Source organism: Misgurnus anguillicaudatus, chromosome 22 (genome assembly GCF_027580225.2).
Source record: "Misgurnus anguillicaudatus chromosome 22, ASM2758022v2, whole genome shotgun sequence".
Classification (NCBI taxonomy): domain Eukaryota; kingdom Metazoa; phylum Chordata; class Actinopteri; order Cypriniformes; family Cobitidae; genus Misgurnus; species Misgurnus anguillicaudatus.
The window spans coordinates 49,253,324-49,278,764 of record NC_073358.2 but is presented as its reverse complement, the minus strand read 5'-3'; the positions used below and the strand labels follow the sequence as shown (position 1 = coordinate 49,278,764).

General features: G+C 36.7%; 2 protein-coding genes across 2 annotated transcripts in view; one reads left to right on the top strand and one right to left on the bottom strand.

The window, feature by feature from the left end:
- The window catches only part of LOC141358743 (A disintegrin and metalloproteinase with thrombospondin motifs 12-like), a 31,363-nt gene extending 29,577 nt beyond the window's left edge, over positions 1 to 1,786 (bottom strand). Inside the window, exon 1 of the mRNA XM_073860243.1 lies at positions 1,551 to 1,786. Within this exon, the coding sequence (XP_073716344.1) occupies positions 1,551 to 1,680 (130 nt within the window). The 5' untranslated portion in view covers positions 1,681 to 1,786. The remainder of the gene's footprint in view (positions 1 to 1,550) is intronic.
- Positions 1,787 to 6,038: 4,252 nt separating this feature from the next.
- On the top strand, positions 6,039 to 23,638 carry agpat9l (1-acylglycerol-3-phosphate O-acyltransferase 9, like). Its single transcript, XM_073860769.1, has 13 exons — positions 6,039 to 6,227; positions 6,499 to 6,662; positions 7,633 to 7,699; positions 10,387 to 10,681; positions 14,403 to 14,477; positions 14,614 to 14,703; positions 15,278 to 15,371; positions 15,452 to 15,567; positions 18,130 to 18,185; positions 18,309 to 18,394; positions 18,563 to 18,691; positions 18,775 to 18,854; positions 20,925 to 23,638. Exons 2-13 carry the CDS (start codon positions 6,519 to 6,521, stop codon positions 21,034 to 21,036), a joined length of 1,344 nt encoding a protein of 447 aa, XP_073716870.1. The 5' UTR covers positions 6,039 to 6,227; positions 6,499 to 6,518; the 3' UTR covers positions 21,037 to 23,638.
- Positions 23,639 to 25,441: the final 1,803 nt, after the last annotated feature.

Genomic DNA, 25,441 nt, shown 5'->3' with positions numbered 1-25,441 from the left:
TATTCATTTATTCATCAGCTTTTATCCAAAGTGACACAGAATTAAGTTATTATTTGGTTTGGTTATAAAGTGACTTTTTGATGATAGGGTGATTGTTCATGTATCAACCCTTTTAAACTTAAAACCTAAACTTACTACCTAAACTGTACTGTGCAATTAATCGTTTCAGATTTTCTATTTCAATTTTTGATTCAAAATATTACAAAAACAAGATAATCGAGGTAAAACAATTATTGCGCATTTAAAATAGAAATTGCGTGCTGCTGGACCGATGTTTTTATAAGGCACTTCGAAGGCACCACTGCTTTGACATACACTCACCTAAAGGATTATTAGGAACACCATACTAATACCCCCTTTCACCTTCAGAACTGCCTTAATTCAACGTGGCATTGATTCAACAAGTCCTGAAAGCATTCTTTAAAAATGTTGGCCCATGTTGATAGGATAGCATCTTGCAGTTGATGGAGATTTGCGGTATGCACATCCAGGGCACAAAGCTCCCGTTCCACCACATCCCAAAGATGCTCTTTTGGGTTGAGATCTGGTGACTGAAATATTTGTGGTGCACCCCTATGTTAGTACTTCCGTCACTGTTTCAGTTCAGAGATAAGATTGCTATCTAGTGGTCGGGATGTAAACTCCAAACGAAACAACAACTGCCATGAATCTTATATGATTTTAAAATATATATATATATATATATATATATATATATATATATATATATATATATATATATATATATATATATATATATATATATATATATTGCTTTTTTAGAAGCAATACACTATTGACAAACAATATATCACGATTCTCACACATATATATATTTTCTTGTACCCCTAATTGTCAGTAGCTTAACTGGTAACAACTGCAGTGGCAATGTAAAGGTTTAATCCCCATAAACCCAGATATTCAAACATTTAAGACGTTTTTATAAACAAACCTTACAAATAAACAATACTGGTGGCATCTTGAGACAAAACAATGACACTGATATGTGTTAAGATAAATCAGTGCAAGGTGTTTTTAAATTAAGGCAGCGCAAACATGCATTTTAATCTGGGACTATAAGCCCTGTCCGGTTAACCTCCCTTTGATTTCTATTGTGGGCTTTTTTTACAATTTATAATTGTTTTGATAATTTGGTACTTTATGTCAGGGATCACAAGATGTTACAGGTCATAACAATATAACCTTTTCTGTAAAATAAAAGGTGTCTGATATAGCTGAAAATTATGATGTTGACAACATGAATCCATGATAAATCATAAAATGACATAGACTGAAGTCCCTGCAAGTCACTTAGAATAAAAGCATCTGCCAAAAGCCTAAATGTTCAAATGTCATATGGACAACATATTAAGTAGTTATGTACCGGTATCTTTATAAACATTGCATTTGACCTTTTGTGACCAAATATTCATGCATTCCAGTATACAAAGTGCATTCATTAATTACATTTGTGGGCTAAAAAGAAACTCTTTGCTCCTTAAACAGCCTAAACATTTCTGAAGTAAAATCCAGCTGCATGAAACACAAACCTTGCTCTGTGTCTGGAAAGAGGTAGTCCGCTTCAGAGCTCTCGACGTGGCTTGCAGCCAAAAGAAAAAAGCAATGTAAACGAAAAAGCGCAACGATGGCACGATGTGGCATATTTTCGCAGCGCAACATTAAAGCAGTAAAAACGCGCGCTGCGCGGCATTAAAGCGGGGAAACGTTGTAACGCGCGTCCCGGTGGGAGTTTCTGGTGAAAGCTGGAGACATCTGGGCTCAGACAGACAGAGAAAGAAAGAGAGTTTGCGTTGAATGAAGGAATATGATGTGGAGTGGGAGGAGAGATTCCCGGGACTATCCTACTGTTTCCACGCGCACGTGGAATTCCAGGACACGCAGCATCGGGAGGAGGAGAGGTGCTCAAGAACAACAACCATCTAAACCAGTGGATTTTCCAATTTCGGTCCCCCAGTTGTCAACGGCAGTTAAAACACATGCACCATTTAACCCGTAATTCTCAAATTATACTGCATACAAACATGTGTATTTGTTATAAAAACACTAAGCTGACTAAATAATATCGCGATTCTGATTTGGATGTTTTTTTACCCTATTAAAACCGTTGAGGCATGTATATGAACTGTTTACGTACTCTTTTTAAGGGCTGTCACTATCGATTATGTTGGTAGTCGAGTAATCAGAGGATTATTCACAATTTAAAGGTGCAGTGTGTACATTTTAGCAGGATCTATTTACAGAAATCCAACATAATATATTACTCTATTATCAGTGGTGTATACCTTACTGAACTGTATTGTTTTTATTACCGAATGAGCCATTTTTATCTACATACACCGTGGGTCCCCTTCATAGATATGTACACTAGATGTCGCCTTGGCTACGGCAGTTCATTAGACCGAATGCGTCAAACAGAGCCGCCATCTTGAAACAGGGGAATCCCGCATCAGCGTCATTGTAGGCAATGGTGTAACGGAAATAAAACCACCATAAATCGTTATGAATGCGGTTTTCTTCGTTTTCTTTTGGTTCGTTTTAACAGTCAGACATATATTTCGCATTGGGTCAAGAAAAAAATTAAAGTTTTAAAATTTTGAAAATCGACTTTTTCTAACTGTAATGCATAGTGCTAGTAGCCCTAACATCCATACGCAGCACAAAAGTCCGGCATCGTTCATGAATTCGAAGTACAGGCGGAGATAGCAGCTTTACCCAGATACTTTCTATGACAAGACCCCTGTCCCAAGATGGCGGCGGTTTTGACGCATGCTCAGAACCCCAAGGCGACATCTAGTGTATATATCTATGGGTCCCCTTAAGGAAGATGCCATTTTGCGCTGTTTCTACAGTAGCCCTAAATGGACAAACTGCCCTAGAAAGCACATTTCTTGTTGCCTCAGATGACAACATGTTTGTCCTGTGGCGGCTACAGTAGCTTCTCTATGGCTATGTCCGAAACCACTTACTTCCATACTATAGACCTTTTCATCGGACGCACGTGCAGTCACGCGATTGCGCGTCTGATCAGAACTTTACTGCCGGTTTCTGTTTGTTTAATGGTCTGACTAGTTGCTAAACTGAACTCTTAAACAAATACCTCTTCGAAAATAACAAATGTTTTGGTTTCCTAGGTAATCTACGTGTTGTTTATTTTGCTTGTTATATAAATAAACTACTTTAAAAGAGACATATCATGCTAAATCCACTTTTTTAGCCCTTAAATGCATTTTGTTGTATATTTGTAGTGTTTAGAAGTACAGAAAAGTTGAAATTAGTCTCTTTAGGTGCTTTGTTGATATCTTTATATTCTGTTTTGGTCATATTTTCTAACCCGTTCTGATTTTTCTACTCTCTATTACCTTTTTTGAATAATAACGTCACAGTATTTGCAGCGGAAGTGCCAAATAAGGACATCGATTACTAGCCCAACACTTCGAGCAATCCGCTATTTTTATTTCTCGCTGCAATATTGTAGTCCAAGCTCAAGGATGCAGAAGTTACGAGAGAGTAAGTCAAAATGTTCGGTTGTTGAACCGCTTCGAAGTGCCTGGTTGAGTTTTATTTTTCACGGAAATGTACCCACAACTGTGGGTAAAGTCATTTTTGTGTAGGCGAAGCACTTCAAGGATAACTTCCCCAACCTCCGCCAGTATAAAGAAGGACTTACCGATAGACTTCGTCTGATTGAGGGGTCAATTCCTTCTATCTTTGGAGACGACGAGCAGAGCACTTCGGTAAGCTGTAAATAACTTTAAAAAAGTAAAGTATACGGTAGTCATGGTTTAACAGTGCTGTTTCTTAATCCGAAGGCTACAGCCTGCGGAGGTCGCATATGGTCATCAAGCCTGGTTTAAGTTAACTGAGCATTACATTCGCAAGTCATGAGCATATTACAACTTACGATTAACTAAGAATAATAGTCTTTATAATTGTTAATATTCTGAAATAAGACCCTCTTGATAACGTATGCACCCTAGAAATGCGAACTCCGGAGGCTGCAGCCTTCGGATTGACAAACGGCAGTAACACACCATTGCGATACCTCCATATGAAGACGTTGTTCTGCAGGTTCGTCGTCTTCATTTTCATCTCGCTCCGTTTCCGACTCTGGCTCGAACATGTAAGGCTGGATGAACAAGTCTTCCGTTGTTGACATTTTGTTAATAACGTGTGAATAAAAAGTTTCTGTGCCGCTAGATAATCGTATCTCTGCTATAAAACTACAAAAATGGCTGAACGGGGTGGAGTTTAACTGAGTGTCACCTCTGCAACTTGGAGAGGGGGCAGGGTATGAAGTGTCTCATTTGCATTTAAAAAGACAGCACCAAAATGAGTTGCTCTCAGATGCACATCAGAAAAGGGGCCTGTGGAGCTATAATAATGAGGAATTCGGTCCCAAGCATTGCAGTACCGCTTTATATAGACCACAACTATATGATTTATATGTAAAAAGGACAGATTTAAAAGCATGATATGTCTGCTCTGAAAATTATTTATTCTTAGCAGAGTTTACCGGAAGTTACGTGATGACCACGAAAGCTGCTTGTTTGTTACTGCTGATAATTTGTTACTGTCTATATTATATAGTAGGCGAAAAGCAGTAGGCGAGGCGAGTAATATGTCAGGCCAGATCACCAACTACTTCTGGCAAGATCTCAAAGTGTTTATTCGATGGACACTTGGCTGTTGTCCAAAGACGACGACGGAGGGGCGTAGTTTTATTTTAAAATTTCCAAACACGGTAACGCAGCTCTATTCAAATCCAAATACATATATTAAACAGTTGTCCCTTGTAGTTAAATTGCACTAGTTTAACGTCATTCCAGTTAAGAATGTGATGTTTCAACATGGTGAATGTAGTACGTCCGAATTCATTCATACTATCCGTATTCATACTATATATGACGTAGTGTTTTAACGGTCGATGAGTAGGTACTTCGTATAATTCAGTACCTACTGTCACAGTATGCGATTACGGACACAGCATATGTGTTTTGAGAGGCAGGGGTGAGTGGTGGACTTAGCCGTTGGTTGCAATTCTCAATCTCACCTCTAGATGACGCTAAAATTTACACACTCCACCTTTAAATATATTAACTAGTCGTTTCATTTTAAATTATTACTTTATTTGTAACAATGACTAGATTTATTATGTGGCTATTTGAAATGTCTTTATTTTACTGTAGAGGGCGCTATACGCATCACGATAACACGATAATATGGTAATAATCTTGCCAAACTATTTGAAAGGCTGGCACTCAATATTTAACCATCTTTTTAAGATAGACATGCCACAGCGATTATAATTTCTTAATGTGTGGGTGTGTAACCAGCGATCATGGGTACTATCCAATATTATGACATTGTTGGAAGTACACTTATATATTTACATATTTACTTTACATTTTTCAAAGAAAGCCAGGATTTTTAATCAAGTACTTGGGTTTGATCTAATAATATGACAGGCATAGTTTAAATAGCTCATTATCCTACATTAGTATAGTGTGGCAAGTGTCTAGGAATAATTCATATTATTGAAGTCTATGAATAAAATAAGTTTATTTTTTTTAGAGATTATTCTCTGTCTCTCTCTCTCTCTCTCTCTCTCTCTCTCTCTCTCTCTAGAATATCCAGAGTAACCAGAATCCTTACCTCCAAAAGTAAACATTTTTAAAATACATTACATTCTTTTACTTTGAAGGCATCCCAAACAGGAGGTTTCTCAGAACCTTGTCCCCCCAAAAAAAACAATACCAAAATGTCTTGTTCCTCAATTGGGAACTTTTAGCAGCACAAAAGGTCATATGAGTTCAATTTTCAGGAAGCACGAAGTAAGTATCTTTAAATAAAAGCAGCTGCCAAAATGTGTAAATGTAAATGTACTTTTATATAAAGTTTTACTTTAAATCTTGATGTGGAAAGTAAGGGTACGATCATGCACATAGGTGCAGTGCACAACATGTCCTGATGACGGCGCTGTTTTCTGCTCCTGTTTATCAGATGAACTTTATTCCACATTTCACAGGTCTGGGCGTCTGAGCATTGTTATTTTCGCAATGTCAAAGCGGCAGTGCTTCGTTTAACAACTTTTGAAACATCTAAAGCTAAAGTGACATCCGGCTGTTTGTTACAGGACTATGACGAGGCCTACATCGGATTTTATCAGCTGTTTGTCTTTTACTGCTGCTGTCATTCGGTGAAATCTGGTGAGAGTTTCTTTTATTTCTGTTGAGTGAGCTAAAATAAGAAAGTTTGGCCTGTTTGATTATGTCATATATAGTGCTTTGCTTTATGACCTAAATCTCATGTTGCCTTAAGTAACTGAATTTAAAGTGAAACATCTGGAAAAGTTTTTCAATCTAAATATAGATGTTTGTTTAATTTCACAGTCATTTCAACAATTTTTTGAGGAAATTTCAGTTTTCTCCAGTGTGCTAATGTGTTGCAAAATACATAAACGTGTGTTTTGTTTAAAAGGGGTCGTGTAAAGTGAGATTATGGAGGGGTTTTGGGCTGCACTGTTCCCTGTGCTCAGGGTTTGGTTCAACTGTTTGGTGCTCCTCATCATGTTACCTGCCATGTTCGGGATCTCTCTTGGCATCACAGAGACATACATGAAGATTCTTCTTAAAAGCCTTGAGGTACGTACACTGCAAAAAATGATTTTCAAGAAAAAAATTGATGAGCAAAACAACCCAAGAAAATAAGTCTAGTTTTTAGACCAAAAATATAAAATTTAAGTGATTTTGTGCAGAAAACAAGCAAAAAAAATCTTGAACATTTTTCTTAAACACTAAATTCAAGAAAAATTGCTTACCCCATTGGCAGATTTCTTTTGCTTGTTTTATGCACAAAATCGCTTAAATTTGATATTTTTGATCTAAAAACTAGACTTATTTTCTTGGGACGTTTTGCTCATCAAGAAAAAGCATCTTAATTTAAGAATTTGTAGAGATTTAAACTGAAAACAAGACAAAAATACTAAGAATTTCCATGACCTTTTCACTGAAACATAACAAATGTAGGTTTAAATGGATTTATTTTAGATTCTGTCACTATTTTATTGTCATTTTCTTTTATTTTTTGCAGCTAAAATGCATGCACATAAAACGAAATAATGCTTATTCAACAATTGTAAAAAGTTAATTGGAAATGCTTCACATAGTTTAACAATGATTGATATGCTGTGGCAACTACCAAAACAAAATTAAATGCCTTCAACAAGTATTAATAATAAAACCACTTAATTTGAATGCTTTTGCATATTGAGTCCTACCTACTAAAACAGAAGCACCATTCACTTCCATAGGATTCTTTTTTCCTACTATGGAAGTCAACGGTGCTTTTGATCGGTTTGTTACAAATATTGCTCAAAATATCTTCCTTTGCATGCATTAATCAGAACAAAGAAATGTATACAGGTTTGAAACAACATGAGATTGATGACAGAAGTTTCATTTTTAACTAACCTAAGTAGTAGTTTAGAATATAGCATGTAGCAAGAGCATTGCATTCGTAGCATAAAAGGTCATGATAACATGTATATCTTGAATGCATCTGCCAAATGCATGAATGTAAATGTACATATATTGCGATGTCTTTGTTTTGTAGTGGGCAACGCACAGAATCCAGAGGGAAAGCAGAGCAGAGGAAATTTTGAAACGTTCTGCATCTAATGGTGAGTTTCCATACATGCATATTAATTAATATTTATTTAAATGTTGTATACAGTAATCAGAAGTGACAGATTGATTCAATAAAATAATGGTCCTAGAATGTCTTATGCAAATAGTATTTGTAATTTTTATACTGTTAATTTTAAAGTTCTTGAGAGGTAATGGGTTTTCGAGAAATGGTTCTTTTAGATAAGATTAATAATGTAGTTTTGATGTGATGATAAGACTCGTTTCTTGAAAGGCTCTCGTCTTATCTGTCTGCGTCGGCAATAATGTGTTACACAGTGATCACGACTTTACTCTCAAACGTGGACTTTACTCTGTCTTTATCAGTTACAACCTCTTTCAGATGTATGAATGCTGTTTATCAATACCTCGCTGATCAGCACTGATTATTCAATCTGACTGTTCTTACTTGATAAAAGAATTTCTCAATATAAAATCGTGATTTCACAGCGGTAATGTCATTAAAGAGGCAGTACACCGCAAAATCACACCATTCAAGATGAAAGACGGTGCGAGTGTTTCGAAAGAGCTGTAGAGTGTTCATCTGTTAAGATTATCTTGTTGGACAAAATGTGTAACTGTGGGAAAAATGAATAGGCTTTTTGGCGAAAGAGAAGCAGTGTCCTGCTAACTTCCAGGATTGGCCAACAAAAATACGTCATCCCTGTGGCACTCTATTGAGACACGAATACAAATGTCCTATCGTTGTTTTCAGTAAATGAAATATCTGAAAAATAGGTTTATTATGGTAAAACGTGGCAGCATTGTTGAGAGTAATGCACTGTTCTTGATATGATTTTGATAAATTGATGAATTAGCCAAATATTTAAAGAGTTCCTATTAAACCCATTTTTACAAGATGTAAATTGTGTCTGTAAAATTTAAGCTCAAATACCTCACAGATCATTTATTATAGCATGTCCAAAAGGTCCCTATTTGGGTGGGAGCAAAAATTTGATGTTTTTGTGTCTGTACCTTTAAATGCAAATTAGCTACAGCTCCTCACTCCGTTGCAAAAAGAGACAATGGGTCCTATCTTGCACCCAGCGCAATTGACTTTGTCAGTGACGCATGTATCATTCGTATTTTGCACTGGCGCACAGCGGGTTTTTCCCTCCACAGACGCACGTCGGCAAACTAGGTAATAAACTTGCGCTCCCTGGGCGGTTCAGCTCAAAAATAGAGGCGTGTTCCGGCGCAAACCATCCCTGATGCTATTTTGCAGTTTCAAAAAACAATTGCGCCACTGACCAGAAAAAACTAGTCTTAAGTCAGCGGCGCATTGCGCGTGGTTCATTATGCTATTTTAAGGGCGCATGCTTGACCATAATGTATATCGTGCACAACGCGCACACACTTTGCTTATCTAATCTACACAGATGCAACAGTTATTTTTGCAAATCATAAATTGTTACAATAAAAAATATTAACACATGAGATAAGGGAAATCATAGTGGTGAGCATTGTGGTGATAGTTTTTATTTATTGTGTGGCTGCGTTAAAAAAATTCTCATGCAAATAACGATTAAAATATTTTCATACGTTTGTTGTGTGGCTGTATTACGTTTATTTTATGTAAATAATAATTAAAATGTTTTCATAAGAAACCTTAATGTATATGAACTTGATTTGTAAGTGTACTTTGGGGTTGGACCTTGCTTGCGTTTCTTGGGTCCGATTTCAAAGCCCCCAAACCCTTTCACTGGCTGCGTGAGGGTGGACGCAGTGATGTCCTCTGCTGGCGTCAGGTCATGTGTAAAGGCAGATCCACCTCCGTTACACGGCGTGCCCGATTTATGTTGGCAAGCTTGGGATTCCCCCGTCTCCTGACATCATTGTAGCGCTTGCCGCAACGATGGGGATGCCAGCTGATGAGACAATTGTGGCCTCTCACGCCTGTTTAACCGACGCTGATTTGGGCGGGTTTCTCCCATCCCCATACAAAACAACTTCTCTGTTTTTGACTGCTCTTACAAGAACGTGGGTCTCCTCGGCTGTGAACCGCTCCTGGCGTGCGCCTGGTAAATCCGTCATAATAATAACAACCCGCCATGGAACTTGCGCCCTTGCTTTTAAAGGGAATGTTGGATAGCGTTCTGATTGGTTTATTTGACGTTACGCCCAAACCACACCTATGAATAATGAACCTACTTCAGACCAACCCCTTATTGATTTGCGCCTGGCGCAAGAATTATTTCTCCCGCCGGGAAAATAGCAACAGCGCCCAAGATCCGCCCACAAAGTCACTTGCGCTTTGTGCTCTGCACTTGCGTTTCAGATCGTTAAAATAGGGCCCATTGAACGCTTTCAGTTAAATTAGATCTGAGACAAAAGTATTTCACTATTAAGATATGGCAGACAGCGTACAACTCGGGGGGGGGAAGCTATAGTAATGCAGGACTGTCAATCAGTGGTTGTGGGCGGGGCTTTGTTTGTGTAATGTCACATTAACAAGAGAATCAAATAGCATATCTAATGATGGTTTAATGGGGATTATAAAATAAGGAGTGGTAGATTTTTTCAATTGTAGGGTGGTTGTGTTCACACACTGCCAACACACATTTATGTAACATCTTGTAAAAAGTGGATTTTGCAATATGGGTGTCCTTTAATAAACATTATGTATAAGGAAGAAACTAGTGTTTGTGTTTAATAATGGTTTAATAATGTCTGTTTGACTCAGGTTTAATTCAGCGAGATAATTCCTCATTGGAGCAGGAGATCGAGGCATTGCGCCAGGACAGACCGAAGCCGGCTGAGCATGGACGCTTTACTCTTAGCGATGTGTTCTACTTTACTAAAAAAGGCATTGAAAACATAGTAGAGGATGACGTCACGCAGAGATTCACTTCGGAGGAGCTGGTGTCCTGGAATCTTCTCACCCGAACCAACAATAACTTTCAGTACATATCAGTCAGACTCACTGTACTGTGGGGAGTTGGCGTACTTGTGAGATACTGCATACTTCTTCCTCTCAGGTACCTTATCTCATTCATACTTGCCTAGTGCATTGGTGAGATGTTTCATTGTTTTCTTTGTGATGTATTAGTGTAATATTCAATTCCTTTGTTATTGTGAGAACCCCAGACTTCTTTAAAGGGTTCTCTAGGCATTTAAGTTAAAAGAAGAGTTCACAGTGACAAACAAATTCTGAAGTTCACACGCTACATGTAAAAAAAGTTTTGAGGACACCCACTAATAATGAACAGGTTTGGCTACTTTAGTCATTTTAGTAAGCACAAATCACCTCTGCGATCCCCTTTAGGATCTGAGCCAAACACTCATCACCCAAACCCATCAATAATTTGTACACAGGGGTCATTTCAGCACAAAACAGTCCTTTCCAATCCAAACAAATATTAATGCTATACCATACAAGAATAACTGGAATAGATAAACATGTTTATTTATTAAAGACACACTATGCACTTATTTTACCCTATGCAAAGTTATTTAGGTGGTAAAAAAGTCATAGTATGGCGAATCATCCTCCTGTTGAAGCTCGGGGAGGCACCGCTAGCAAAACCAACAATGCAAGCTTGAGAGAACCGCCCCTGACAAATCTCGCGAGAATCATGATTTGCTTTACGGCAACGACGTCACACACGTTAGGCTTGTTCGACTTCATGCGGCGCTGCAAGAACCGACCGCCGGATGACGTCAAGGTGCTGCGAGAATGGTCCGAGACGGCGCTTTGACGTCATCCGGCTGTGGGTTCTTGCGGCGCTGCATGAAGTCAATCAAGCCTATAACAACAACTGCACCCGCGAATTTGAGACGTGATGCTAAACGATTTAAAAGTTAAGAAAGCGCGTTCGGAAGAGAGTAGGAAAAGGAAAAGAGAATCTGACCGCGTTAGGAACCGGACGAGAGTCCCACTCGGTCAGGTTTTTACGCGTTGGCGTGAGCTAAAAGACAGCACTGGATGGGATGCTGATCTGGCGATCTTGTTGATGGACTAGTAAGTAAATCTCTTATTTGTAAACTTGTTTGCGGTCTATGTTGTATGTTGATGTTGCGCTTGCTTGTAGTATGTCATGCGATTATCATGACAACAGTTGTCAATATCTCACATAATTATCAGGACATAAATAAGCCTAGAGGTTGTAAATAGTGTAAACATGCACAATTTGCAAACTATTATGATAAATAGCAATAATCATGTATAGTGACATTATAACGACCAATGTTATGAAATAATGCAACGTACAGTATTAACTTTGTCATGGCATTTTGTAATATTTACAAGAACACAAATGAAATGATACAGTAGACATAGACTATAGACTGTTTACTTGTGATTTAGCTGCAATCATGTAAAAACGTTATAAGCTAGCAAACGCGGTACTTTATTATTATATGCACTCTACACTTGGAATAAACTTCTTATTATCCTATTACCATCATCTGTAGTTTAGTAGACTATGCAGTATGCTAATATTTGTATGAAATTGTGAAACATTACCTGGTCATTATCTTCGGAGGTGTACTAGAGTGGGAAATTACGACAGTTGCAAGTATTCTCCAGCGACTCTAGGGGTCGCTGTTTGACAAAAACTCCGAAAATGCATAGAGCGGATTTAATATCACCATTTCAGCATCATGGCAAGAACTGGTTAATCACCAGGAATAAAATGCAGGTTAGGTAAATTGGAGATGTAAAATTGCCCTTATAGATGAATGTGTGTATAGTTTTTGGACTGTTAAAGGAAACCATATACTGTAGTACCCAGAGTAAACCCATGCTGACATCCAGGGCTTGAACCGGGGACCTTCTTGTTTTGAGACAACAGTGCTCTGTTTGGGGTGTCCACTGTGCCGGCCCACACTGTATAAATTAATGTCCAATCGACATATATTTAGATTTTCCTTTAACTTAAAGGTGCAGTGTGTAAATTTCAGCAGCATCTAGTGATGAGGTTGCGAATTGCAACCAACGGCTCAATCCACTGCTCACCCCTCGCTTTTGAAACGCATAGAGAAGCTACAGTAGCCGCCACCGGTAAAACATGTCATTAACAGAGACAACTTGGTAAAAAAGTTTGTCCGTTAAGGGCTTCTGTAGAAACATGGCGGCACAAAATGGCGACTTCCACGTAAGGGGACCCTCATTGTATGTAGATAAAAACGTCTCATTCTAAGGTAATGAAAACATAACGGTTCATTATAAAAAGGTCTTTATACACCTCTGATAATATAGTTTTGTATATTATTTAGCATTTCTGTCAAGAGATCCTTCTAAAAATTACACACTGCACCTTTAACAAATTTATTAAACAATTTTAACTTGTTTTTATAAGTTATGTCAACTTATTATAAATCATCACTTAAAATAGTAGGTTACAGTGCAAACATCTTTATTAAAAGGGGCGTCCTACTACTTTTGTCTGTATAGTGTATATGCATTAAGATTGCATCGCTCTGCTATTGCAAGTCGCTGGCGGTGTGCACGCACAGTAACGCTTCGTTCAGACCACCAGCTATGTGTCGCCCATCTTGTTCAATGAGGTCGTTAGGAGGCGTTTCTAAATCTGTTTGTCTCAAACAAATGAGTACCATCCACTCCAGTAACTGAACTCCACTGCTTTGCTCCCATTGCTAGTTGCTCCTGAAAATAACTCGCCATTCTTGCGTCGCTAGTCACGCCCATTTGGTCGCCAACAGTGTCGGTCACTTTTGCTCATGTCGCATACGTTTTTTTTTACTTGTGTCGTGAAAACACGTCCATTTGGTCGCAACGGTCACTTTCGTTTATTTCATGGAAGTTGCCAAGCGAAATGAGATCATGTCGCTCTGCTACTGCTAGTCGTGGGCAGTCTGAATGGGGTGTAAGGTTTAAAGGAATAGTCTACTCATTTTCAATATTAAAATATGTTATTACCTTAATTAAGAATTGTTGATACATCCCTCTATCATCTGTGTGCGTGCACGTAAGCGCTGGAGCGCGCTGCGACGCTTCGATAGCATTTAGCTTAGCCCCATTCATTCAATGGTACCATTTAGAGATAAAGTTAGAAGTGACCAAACACATCAACGTTTTTCCTATTTAAGACGAGTAGTTATACGAGCAAGTTTGGTGGTACAAAATAAAACGTAGCGCTTTTCTAAGCGGATTTAAACGAGGAACTATATTTTATGGCGTAATAGCACTTTTGGGGGTACTTCGACTCGCCTGAAAAGTCCGCTCCCCTTCTCACTCTCATAATGGGAGAGGGAGGGTGTTACTGCGCCGAGTCGAAGTACTCACAAAAGTGCTATTACGCCATAAAATATAGTTCCTCTTTTAAATCCGCTTAGAAAAGCGCTACGTTTTATTTTGTACCACCAAACTTGCTCGTATAACTACTCGTCTTAAATAGGAAACACAGATGATAGAGGGATGTATCAACAATTCTTAGTTAAGGTAATAACATATTTTAATATTGAAAATGAGTAGACTATTCCTTTAATATCTAGTAAATGCATTTGGACTACAGAATTCATAAAAGGTTGTATTCATTAGTGGAAATTTTTTTTTTTAATTGTCACTCAGACATTTTTGCTGATCACAGATCTTATTTTAATCCAAAAGGCTATTGAAAAAATCCCACTTTTTTTGGAAACTTCCAGTATGTGATGCTGACATCTGGGTTGGCCTACAAAATAACATAATCAATGCAGGTTATAACTGTCCTACGTATTTTTGTATTATTTCTCTAGAGTTACACTGGCAACTATAGGCGTAAGCTGGCTTGTGATTTCCACAACTCTGGTGGGTTTCCTCCCTAATGGCAGGTAAAAGTTTAGTTGTTTCATCAGCTTCACAAATGCATGACATGATCATGAAAGCAAGGCCAGCATAAACCAGCTCCGGCCTGTTGGTGATTCATATTTTTAATCGTCTTTAATTATAATCCTTTGATCTTTTCAGGGTAAAGGGTTGGCTGAGTGAACTCGTTCACTTAATGTGTTACAGAATCTGTGCAAGAGCGCTTTCAGCAACCATACACTACCACAACAAGTGAGTCCTAGACTATGCTTAAAGGTGACATAGAATTTAACGGGGTATCTATCCTTGTTCTGTGATGTGACATGTAGACAAAAATGTTTTTGTTTGGGTCTGTAATGCCTTAGAAGCTTCCTAAAAACCTCTCTCAGATAGCTCTATTAGGGAGGGGGATTTTAAACAAGTGGTTTTGCACCTATTTGGCTCCCCCTACTTGCAATCTCATTACTGATTGGCTGACTTTGCTGCCACTTAAAAAATGTAGCCAATTATTTTAAAGTGGAGGGGCAGTTAGATGCCTGTGATGTTGTAAGCATCAGTTTTTCAGATTGGGCCGTTTTCTGGCTGACATTTCTAAAAGAGGAATTTCTGTGAGACTGAGATGTTTAGCATGTCTAGCACTTTTTGTATGTTCCTGAATGTGGGTAGACTACCATTATTCAACAAAGACAAGGTAAAAATGGTTTTTCATTCTCTGTCCCCTTTAATAACTTATTGCGGCACTGTTTCAAACCTTGCAAACAATCCTATACGCCTGTTATACTGTAGTTGTGCGATTCTAACTGTGAGACACTACATCCTTTTTCAGAGCGAACAAACCAAAGAAGGGAGGAATTTGCGTGGCCAATCACACTTCACCAATCGATGTTGTTATTCTGGCTAATGACGGTTGTTATGCCATGGTAAGAGAAGTAAAGTTAATTAACACTTTATCTTACGAAAATAAAAACCCAGGTGTGACGCTTGATGTTTTTCTGATCAGGTAGGACAGGTTCATGGTGGTTTATTGGGTGTCATCCAGCGAGCCATGGAGCGATCGTGCCCTCATATATGGTTTGAGAGAGCGGAGATGAGAGATCGCCACCTGGTGACACAGAGGTATGACAACAATAATTGTTTGTCTGTTTTTATTTGTTACATGTACACAAAAACGTGGCAAATAAACAATAATATTTAATTGTTTTCAAGTGCATTAATGTAGCATTTCATACAGAAAGCTTGTAAATTCATTGCATGCTTGCGTTGACAGGATACCTCCCTGTTGCATGCTGGGTCATGTTTTACTGAGTCAGCTGCTATGTGCAACAGCATTAACAGAAATGTATTTATTTAACCACACATTGTTCTGACATAAAGTGTGGCTTATATTTAAGATTTAAATAGCAAATTGTATTGTACACTAAACACTAGACAGACACCATTAATTCATAATAGGGTAAGTTCACTCCAGAATGAAAATTATGTCATTAATTACTCATCAACATTTTGTTTTACACCCATAAGTCCCGTGTTTATCTTTAATAAAACTTTAAATGAAATCTGAGAGCTTTTTAACCCCAGAAGGCAACGCAACTACCTCGTCCAAGGCCCAGAAAGGCCATAAAGGCATTGTTAAAATAGTTTCGAGAGTGACATTCTATAAGCAAAAAACTCAAAAAAGTGACTTTATTCCACATTTTCTTCTCTCCGTGTCAGTCTCGATGTGCGTTCATAAGAGCATTGTGACGCATGGGTGTGCCACTGACAATGGCTGTTTCTTAAATAAAAGCTGCACCGTCCAGAGGTCACACTTGTTGGCTGCATACATAATAAAGACTTTAAAATTTCAGAATATAAACAATTATAAAGTTGGATGTTATTTTTAGTTAATCGTAAATTGTTGTAATATGCTTATGACTAATGCTAAGTTAACTGAAATAAACCATGCTTAAAGGGACAATAAGTAGGATTTACCCCCATCTAGTGGTGAAATTGTATTTTGCATTCAAACAAACAGTGCTCTCTAGCACCTCGCTTTTCCAAATGCGTGTTGCAACTACGGTAGCCGTTATGTAATCACTGATCTCCTTGTCCGTCTCAGCTGGTTCACGTGTCCGTCTCAGCTGGTTTTCTGAACGAAAACACGTTGTGGAAACGTGTTGGTAGGCTAGTGCTTTTTGTCCCTCTCTGCTATTGTAGTTTGTCAATACGGCAGAGCGACATAGAAGCCTCCTTGGAGTTACCCGTTCAATGTAAATAAAGAGGAGAAATTACAAGCTTACAAAGAAAAGTCAGATCACTGTCAAAGGTCGTTTGACACCAATGAGGACATATTTATGAATAAATTAGTGCTGGGCAAAGATTAATCGCGATTAATCGCATACAAAATAAAAGTGATTATTGGTATAATATATGAGTGTGTGCTGTGTCTAATTATTATGTATAAATATATACACACACATTCATGTATGTATTTAAGAAACATTTACATGTTTATATATATTTATTTATATTTTTATATAATCTATATTAAATATAAATAAAAAAATGATATATAAATAAAACAATTCTGAAATGAATATATAAATGTGTGGTTAAATATACATAATAATTAGACACAGTACACGCACATATATTATGCAAAAAATCACACTTATTTTGTATGCGATTAATTGCGATTAATCTTTGCCCAGCACTAGAATAAATACATTGATTTTGATTAATAAAATACTTAAAACCCTACTTACTGTCCCTTTAAAGACGGGTTGATCCGTAAGCACTCAATGAACCATTTTTTATGTCTATGTGTGTGCGTTGCTCAAAGCAGGAGTGTTCATGATATAGATATACTGTACATAATGCATAGATATCTACATATCATATATATATATATATATACATACATACAGACAGACAGACAGACAGACAGACAGACAGACAGACAGACAGACAGACAGACAGATAGATATATATAATTATTGGCTTTTTCTATGGGCCGTTTTTGTGGGTAAGTTTTTGCGATTCATGGCTGCTCAATGTGGTGGTATCCTGGAAAACTGTGAGTGACGTCTGCATATATGAGGCGGCTGAATGACGTATCAATGTATACATATCTGTGGCTCACGACGTGTGGTACTGACATAGGAGGTCAAGGTTTACCACATGCGTGTGAACGGGCGTCGCTTTTGTGCTTTGAGTTTTTAAATTATTTATTTAATGTTTAACTCTTACTCCGCCATTGAGGAGTTATCTGGTCAATTAAGAGAAAATGCATCCATGCGAATGACGAGTTTTTACGGCAATCCATATTTCTGCTATTATCCACTAGATGGTGCTCTTACCCAACCTATAAAACATTGAAGCATCCACTGATCTAAAAACAGTAAAATCTCAAAAAAAAAAGTAATTTACAAAAATGCAATTATCTCAGCTTTTTGCAAAAAAAAAAATATTTTTGAAGAAACCTACCCATATTTGACAGGTGATAAAAAGAGAGCAAATAAAGGTAGGATGAAACATTTTTGTTTTGTTCTTTCATTTGATATATTGTATGTTTATATATATATATAAAGAAGACAATTTTCTGAAACGTGCGGGGAAAGACTTAAAATGTTGCCCATCTCACAGTCTCTGACAACAGTCATGTAATGGCCTGCTCATTCTTATTTTTTCCCTTCACAGGTTGAAAGATCATGCAAATGACAAAACGAAGCTCCCAATACTTATATTTCCTGAGGGTAAGAGCATTGAGAAACACACAGGGATAGAGTTCCTGTTATACTATATTGTTTCTGACACAAGAGTCATAAAAGTATCTCAGCTCTGATCATCCCAATGCCTGCACCTGGTTGTCCCCGCAGGAACTTGCATTAACAATACCTCAGTAATGATGTTTAAAAAGGGAAGCTTCGAAATTGGAGGAACTATTTACCCCGTGGCCATAAAGGTAATATATGGTGTGTGCAGTCAGTAATTGCTTTAAAGTTGAATGAATGAAAATGCTAAAAATACCTTGGCGTGCATGCACTGCTTGAAAAAAGCGGTAAAAGCAAGCTGCATTAGCCTTAATGCATCTTTAAAGACTGGACCTGATGTGTATTTTTGTTATTTGCAGTACGACCCTCAGTTTGGAGATGCGTTCTGGAATAGCAGCAAGTATAGCATGGTCAGCTATCTTCTGCGGATGATGACCAGCTGGGCTATAGTGTGTAATGTCTGGTACATGCCTCCTATGACACAGAAGGTGAAAACCAGTTGTGTTTGTTTACATCTTTTTTTATGAGAATTTGTTTATTGATTATGTTTCCACATTTGCTGTGTGCACAGGAAGGAGAAGATGCTGTGCAGTTTGCAAACAGAGTGAAATCTGCCATAGCCCAACAGGGAGGTTTAGTGGACTTGGCCTGGTACGTAATTTACTTAGAGCTCTGCTGTCACATCTGAAAGGAGTAGTTCATCCCAAAATGAATATTAGCTTATATTTTAAGCCCCCAATTATTTTTTGTGTGTGAACGCACAGCCTTGCAAAGCATACACTGGTCAAAATGATTTTCAAGAAAAAAAATTCTTAGTATTTTTGTCTTGTTTACAGTAAAAATATCTAAAAATTCTTAAAGGAATAGTCTACTCATTTTCAATGTTGAAATGTGTTATTGCCTTGACTGGGAGTTGTTGATGCATCCCTCTGTCATCTGTGTGCGTGCACGTGGGCGCTGGAGCGCGCTGCGACGCTTCGATAGCATTCAGCTTAGCCCCATTCATTCAATGGTACCATTTAGAGATAAAGTTAGAAGTGACCAAACACATCAACGTTTTTCCTATTTAAGACGAGTAGTTATACGAGCAAGTTTGGTGGTACAAAATAAAACGTAGCGCTTTTCTAAGCGGATTTAAAAGAGGAACTATATTTTATGGCGTAATAGCACTTTTGGGAGTACTTCGACTCGCCTGAAAAGTTCGCTCCCCTTCTCCCTCTCATAATGGGAGAGGGAGGGTGTTCCTGCGCCGAGTCGAAGTACTCCCAAAAGTGCTATTACGCCATAAAATATAGTTCCTCTTTTAAATCCGCTTAGAAAATCGCTACGTTTTATTTTGTACCACCAAACTTGCTCGTATAACTACTCGTCTTAAATAGGAAAAACGTTGATGTGTTTGGTCACTTCTACCTTTATCTCTAAATGGTAGCGTTGAATGAATGGGGCTAAGCTAAATGCTATCGAAGCGTCGCAGCGCGCTCCAGCGCTTACGTGCACGCACACAGATGATAGAGGGATGTATCAACAATTCTTAGTTAAGGTAATAACATATTTTAATATTGAAAATGAGTAGACTATTCCTTTAAATTAAGATGCTCTTTCTTGATTAGCAAAATGACCCAAAAAAATAAGTCTAGTTTTTAAACCAAAAATATTAAATTTAAGTGATTTTGTGCATAAAACAAGCAAAAAAATCTGCCAATGGGGTAAGCAATTTTCTGTTGAATTTTTCTTGAATTTAGTGTTAAAGAAAAAATTTTAAGATTTTTTTGCTTACCCTACTGGCAGAGTTTTTTGCTAAAAACTAGACTTATTTTCTTGGGCTGTTTTGCTCATCAAGAAAAAGCATCTTAGTTTAATAATTAATTGACCAAAAAGATCAAATTTAAGTGATTTTGTGCATAAAACAAGCAAAAAAAAAATCTGCCAATGGGTGTACACTGCAAAAAATGGTTTTCGAGAAAAAGAATCTTTGTATTTTTGTCTTGTTTTTGGTAAAAATATCTAAAAATTCTTAAATTAAGATGCTCTTTCTTGATGAGCAAAACGACCCAAGAAAATAAGTCTAGTTTTTAAACCCAAAATATCAAATTGAAGTGATTTTGTGCATAAAACAAGCAAAAAAATCTCCCAATGGGGTAAGCAAAAAAATCTTGAACATTTTTCTTAAACACTAAATTCAAGAAAAAATTGCTTACCCCATTGGCAGATTTTTTTGGCTTGTTTTATGCACAAATTCACCTAAATTTAATATTTTTGATCTAAAAACTAGACTTATTTTCTTGGGTCCTTTTGCTCATCAAGAAAAAGCATCTTAATTTAAGAATTTTCAGATATTTTTACTGAAAACAAGACAAAAATACTAAGACATTTTTTTTCTTAAAAATCATTTTTTGCAGTGTAGTTGATTTGACTTATACGTTCAACGCATGCACACTGCGACAAAATGCAATGCATCTCTTGGGCTGCATACTACATTTTCCTGTACGCGCATGCGAGACCTACACGTACAAAGTACAAAAATCCTGTACGTGGACCCTATGTGTAAAAAACAGACTATACTTCAAGCTTTACTCAATCCTAGGTGTATGTGACTTTTTCTTTCAGCCGAACACAAGTGGAGTTATTTTAAATAATATCCTTTTCGGGATATTATTAGTTAATTTATTTCTGATCATCTTTCCTTCTGTTATAAGATATTTTTGTATTTGTGTCTTACAGGGATGGGGCTCTAAAGCGAGCACGGGTGAAGGATTCATTTAAAGAGCAACAACAGAAGATGTATAGTCACATGGTGGTGGGAGATGACAGTGATCCAAAAGAAGACCAGTGATCCAAAAAACTTCCTCTCATACACCTATCAGAAACAAAAGACTGAAATATGAGATTGATATTTTCATCTGCCAATCAAAGGGTCGGAAATCCAAATATCAAACTTAGTTTGTTTGAATAGTTTTATTATTGGAAAATATAAATAATGCCTACAAATTTCAAACTGCTTACAAATACAGTCCTAAAAATGGTTACTCGATAAGATCGAAAAATATTTTATTTATGTTCCACAGTAAACTTTTCATCCTTTAGTTCTTGAGAAGTTCATCTATGTACTTGCACAAGAACCCAGAAACCAAAGCGCTGATGTAAAGGACCTACATACGATACAATGTAACAACTGTTTAATGTAACATTAAAAACTGTTTATAGACGGTTTCATCGGACGCACACGTGATGTCGCGGTTACACGCCTGAACCGAAGTGAACTTCCGGTCTGTATTTATTTTTCGGTCTGGCTAGTGGCTAAACTAATCTCTGAAACAAATACCTTGTTGAAAATAAAATGTTTTGGTTTACGACGAGGGAAGACGACAAGCGTGGATCACAACTGTGCTGAGATGTTTGGGACCAGGCAAGAATTTAAGGAACTGTAGTTAACATTGTATACATTCATTTTACAGTAACGTTAGCTCAGTCTAATAGTTGATACACGTTAGATATGATATATGACTAAAGGTAATGTACTTGTCATATATTTCCCTTATAAACTACTGAAGGACTCTATGTGGAAGTCTACCGGAAGTTGCGTTTAGTCCACAGAAGACGTTTGTTTATGTTGTTGCTGCTGAAACCGTCTATAATCAAGTCATACCCCCTATGCTAACCTGGGTAAAAAATGGTTGAATGAAAAAAGTCTCAGGTTTTTATGGTTTGCTCAGCTCAGTCGGAATGTGTTGGGTAAATACACCAAAAATCTTTTGGTTTTATAGATCCTATTTTTTATGAGCTCATTTTTGAATTTTAAAGGATATAAGTGTGCGCGATTGAGGTTAATACTCTATATGCTCATTTATTTCTCATCAACTAAACTTTTTTGCCTAACATGTCCATGATATGATGTTTTTCGTCGTCTTTTTGTTTGAACAATTTAATCCCAGTTGTGCAGGTTAGAGAAGACAAACGCTATGTAAGAAATTAAAAAGTTTAATATGTGTCTTTTTAAAAGCTTTATAAACTGTTTAAAAGCTTTATAACACATTCAGACTGTGCTCTATCTAATTTGTGTACATTATCCAATGCATTAAGCTTTTGTGTGTAAGACAATTTGTTCATTTTACAAGAAACATCACTGTCTGAGAAATTGCAAGTTTCAAGTTTATTTCATGCTCATTTTTGGTGGAATATTTCCATAAATATTGTAAATGTATTACTTAAAATTCCTTTAATATTAGTTTATTAAAATGATACATTTATTAAGTTTATTAAAAGGACAATATTTGAGCAATGTTGCTTTATACAATAGAAATTTCCATTTTATAAACCGTTTAATCACAAAAACAATACATGGTGCCTTCATCCATATTAAGCAAATATTCAGATGAGGATACTGCAAAAAAAATTAATAAGAATAATACTGCTGAATATAACATAAAAAAATTCCAAGACAGACAGAAGTCATTATGGCATGTGTGTTCATGATACACATTGTTATAACATAATGCATGTGGAGGATTTTTTGTAAGAAGGCTCTATAGGTCCTCTGCCTTCAGAATGTTCACCATCAATCCTATTCATGTCTTGAATATTTCCTTTTTCTGGTTCAGGAACTATGCAAACACAAACATGAATGCACATATGATCATGTTAGGTTTTTATTTATTTATTTGAATAATCCAAACATGTTTTTGAGGTCTTACCTTGTGCAGGAACGTCCACACCACCCTCTTCTGGATCACATATGCTTGTTTCGTAATTTTTTGTATTCTGAATTAAATGGTTAGAATTGTGATTGTAATATTTTTGACTGTTTATGTATTGCATCACATTATGAAAAATAAGAATAGTTATCATTTATTGACCCTGATGATGTTGTTTGTTGTTGTTAACCCTCAAGTTGCTTTAAAGGTGCAGTGTGTAAATTTTAGCGGCATCTAGTGGTGAGGTTGTGAATTGCAACAAACGGCTCAGTCCACTGCTCACCCCCGCTTTTAAAACACTTTTAAAAGAAGCTACTGTAGCCACCACCGGACAAACAGGTCATCGTCGGAGACAACTTAGTAAAAAAAGTTTGTCCGTTAAGGGCTTCTGTAGAAATCGGCTGGCCAAAATGGCGACTTCCATGTAAGGGGACCCTCTTTGTATGTAGATAAAAACATCACATAAGGTAATAAACACAACGGTAAATTATGTAAGGTCTTTATACACCCCTAAAAATATATTTTTGTATTTTTCTGTCAAGAGATCCTTCTAAAAAATACACACTGCACCTTTAAACCTATTTGACTAATGTGGAGCACAAATAAGATTTTAAGCAGAATGTCCCAGGACTTTTGTCTAAACAAAAAGCTCAGTCCCAAGTACCACACAAATTGTTGTAATTTGTGAAGCTGTATAAAAGTGTATGAAAAAGAGCAGAATAAATTTTTTCATGGCAAAAACAACATGAAGGTGAAATTATTTTGTTTGCGGTACGTACCATCAAAGATTTCTCAATCATATTTCTTTTTTCCTCAGGAAGAGTTCTGAAATACCTGTAAGCCAGTAATATATAAGATTATTATATATAAAAATATATTTGTAACTTTATACATAACTTAAACATAGCAGTTAACATGATACCTGATGCAAAAGGGTTACACTTTATACTTACAGAGTATTCGTTTTTCCTACTATGAAAGTCAATACCCATCAACTGTGTGCTTACCATCATTTATAAAAAAAAATTGTGTTCAAAATTATATGAAAATGTAGCCTACAATTTTCATTTTTAGATGACCTATCACTTTAAGTAATATTAAATTATTCAACATTGTAAGTGCGTCATGGTCTCGTGCAGTGATTTGCTGAAACTTTATATGTATTTTATTCTTGGTTACGTATAGGCTATCATAAGGAGGCAAACTCATCTGCCAAATGTAATTACAATGCAATTCCTCCTGATAATATATGAAAAGAGTTTAAGTTAAACTCACCTCTTCAGATAGGAATCTTCGCTCCCATGCTTCACTGTAGCACCAGAGGATATAGGCATCTCTCCAGCTACATGTTAAAAATACAATTCACTAAAACACATTAGATAACTTCACTAACCAACCTAATAATACGAGGTAAGCTGGACTGGTCATTAACCAATATATATCTATTGTTAAATGTTTTAAGATCTCATTTTACTCCACCCAAACAGCAGCCGGTACTGCAGAGCGAACGAAGAATTTTGTTGTTGTCTCCATGGTAACAGGGCCCTTATAAGTTCCAGGGGTGTAAAGTGATGAAGTACACTTATATTGTTTCTGTAGCCTATACACATTCGTAGGCTATTACTTACATTTGTTGCAACTGTGTATTTGCTGCATTTTAGACAAATAAATATTTTAACTCTGTACTAGTGTTGTCAAGATGCTCAATAATGATGTTTACAATGAGTAAAATATATTGATACCATTAAAATATAAAAATACATAAATAAATAAAATTGAGCAATTTAATAAAAGATTATGTAACACATGGAATCTAAATTTATTAACTATCAATTTATTACAGGCATACTGAACTCACTGTTTGCTGTCTGCTATAACATGAACCTTTTATACTAAAATAAATAAATAAACAAAGGTTATCAAGGTAACTCTGTGAAATAGGGTTAAACTTATTAACATTAGTTAATGCATTAGCTAACATAAACTAGCAATATATTTACAGCATTTACTGTATTAATCTCTCTTAAAATTAGTTAGACTTGCAATGCAAACTAAAAATAGTCTTATATATTGTGAAGATGTGAATCACAAGCTGTTCGAATTTGCTCCCCTCATTCTCTCAGTGCAATATTTCATGGAATGGCCGTATGTAGTGGTGTCCTAAACCATAGTGAAAATGGTCAAGTGCACTCATTTATTCCCTTGATGCACCGGAGCAATGTCTACAAGACAAAATAGGTGTGTACAACTTCATGAGGCGCCGCAAGAACTGACAGGCGCATGACGTCAAGGTCCCGCGAGAGCGAGTCGAAATTAGACTACTCTTCTAATTTCGCGGTACTTTGACGTCATCTGCCTGTCGGTTCTTGCTGCGCCGAATGAAGTCGAAAACACCTAATACTACATTATAGCCTAGTATATACTATAGTAGCCTATTTACTATTGCAGCCTGCAGTAAAATTGCAAGATACACGTGCTTTTTAAAATATAATGTACTAAAGTTTACTAGTTTGCAAAGGTAGGCCTAAATAAAATAGAACACCAGTA

Coding starts and splice junctions, on each gene's coding strand:
- agpat9l (XM_073860769.1), top strand. CDS start 6,519: ATGGAGGGGTTTTGGGCTGCACTGTTCCCTGTGCTCAGGGTTTGGTTC. Junction 14,478..14,613: donor GGTTTCCTCCCTAATGGCAG/GTAAAAGTTTAG, acceptor TGATCTTTTCAG/GGTAAAGGGTTGGCTGAGTG. Junction 18,692..18,774: donor TGCCTCCTATGACACAGAAG/GTGAAAACCAGT, acceptor CTGTGTGCACAG/GAAGGAGAAGATGCTGTGCA.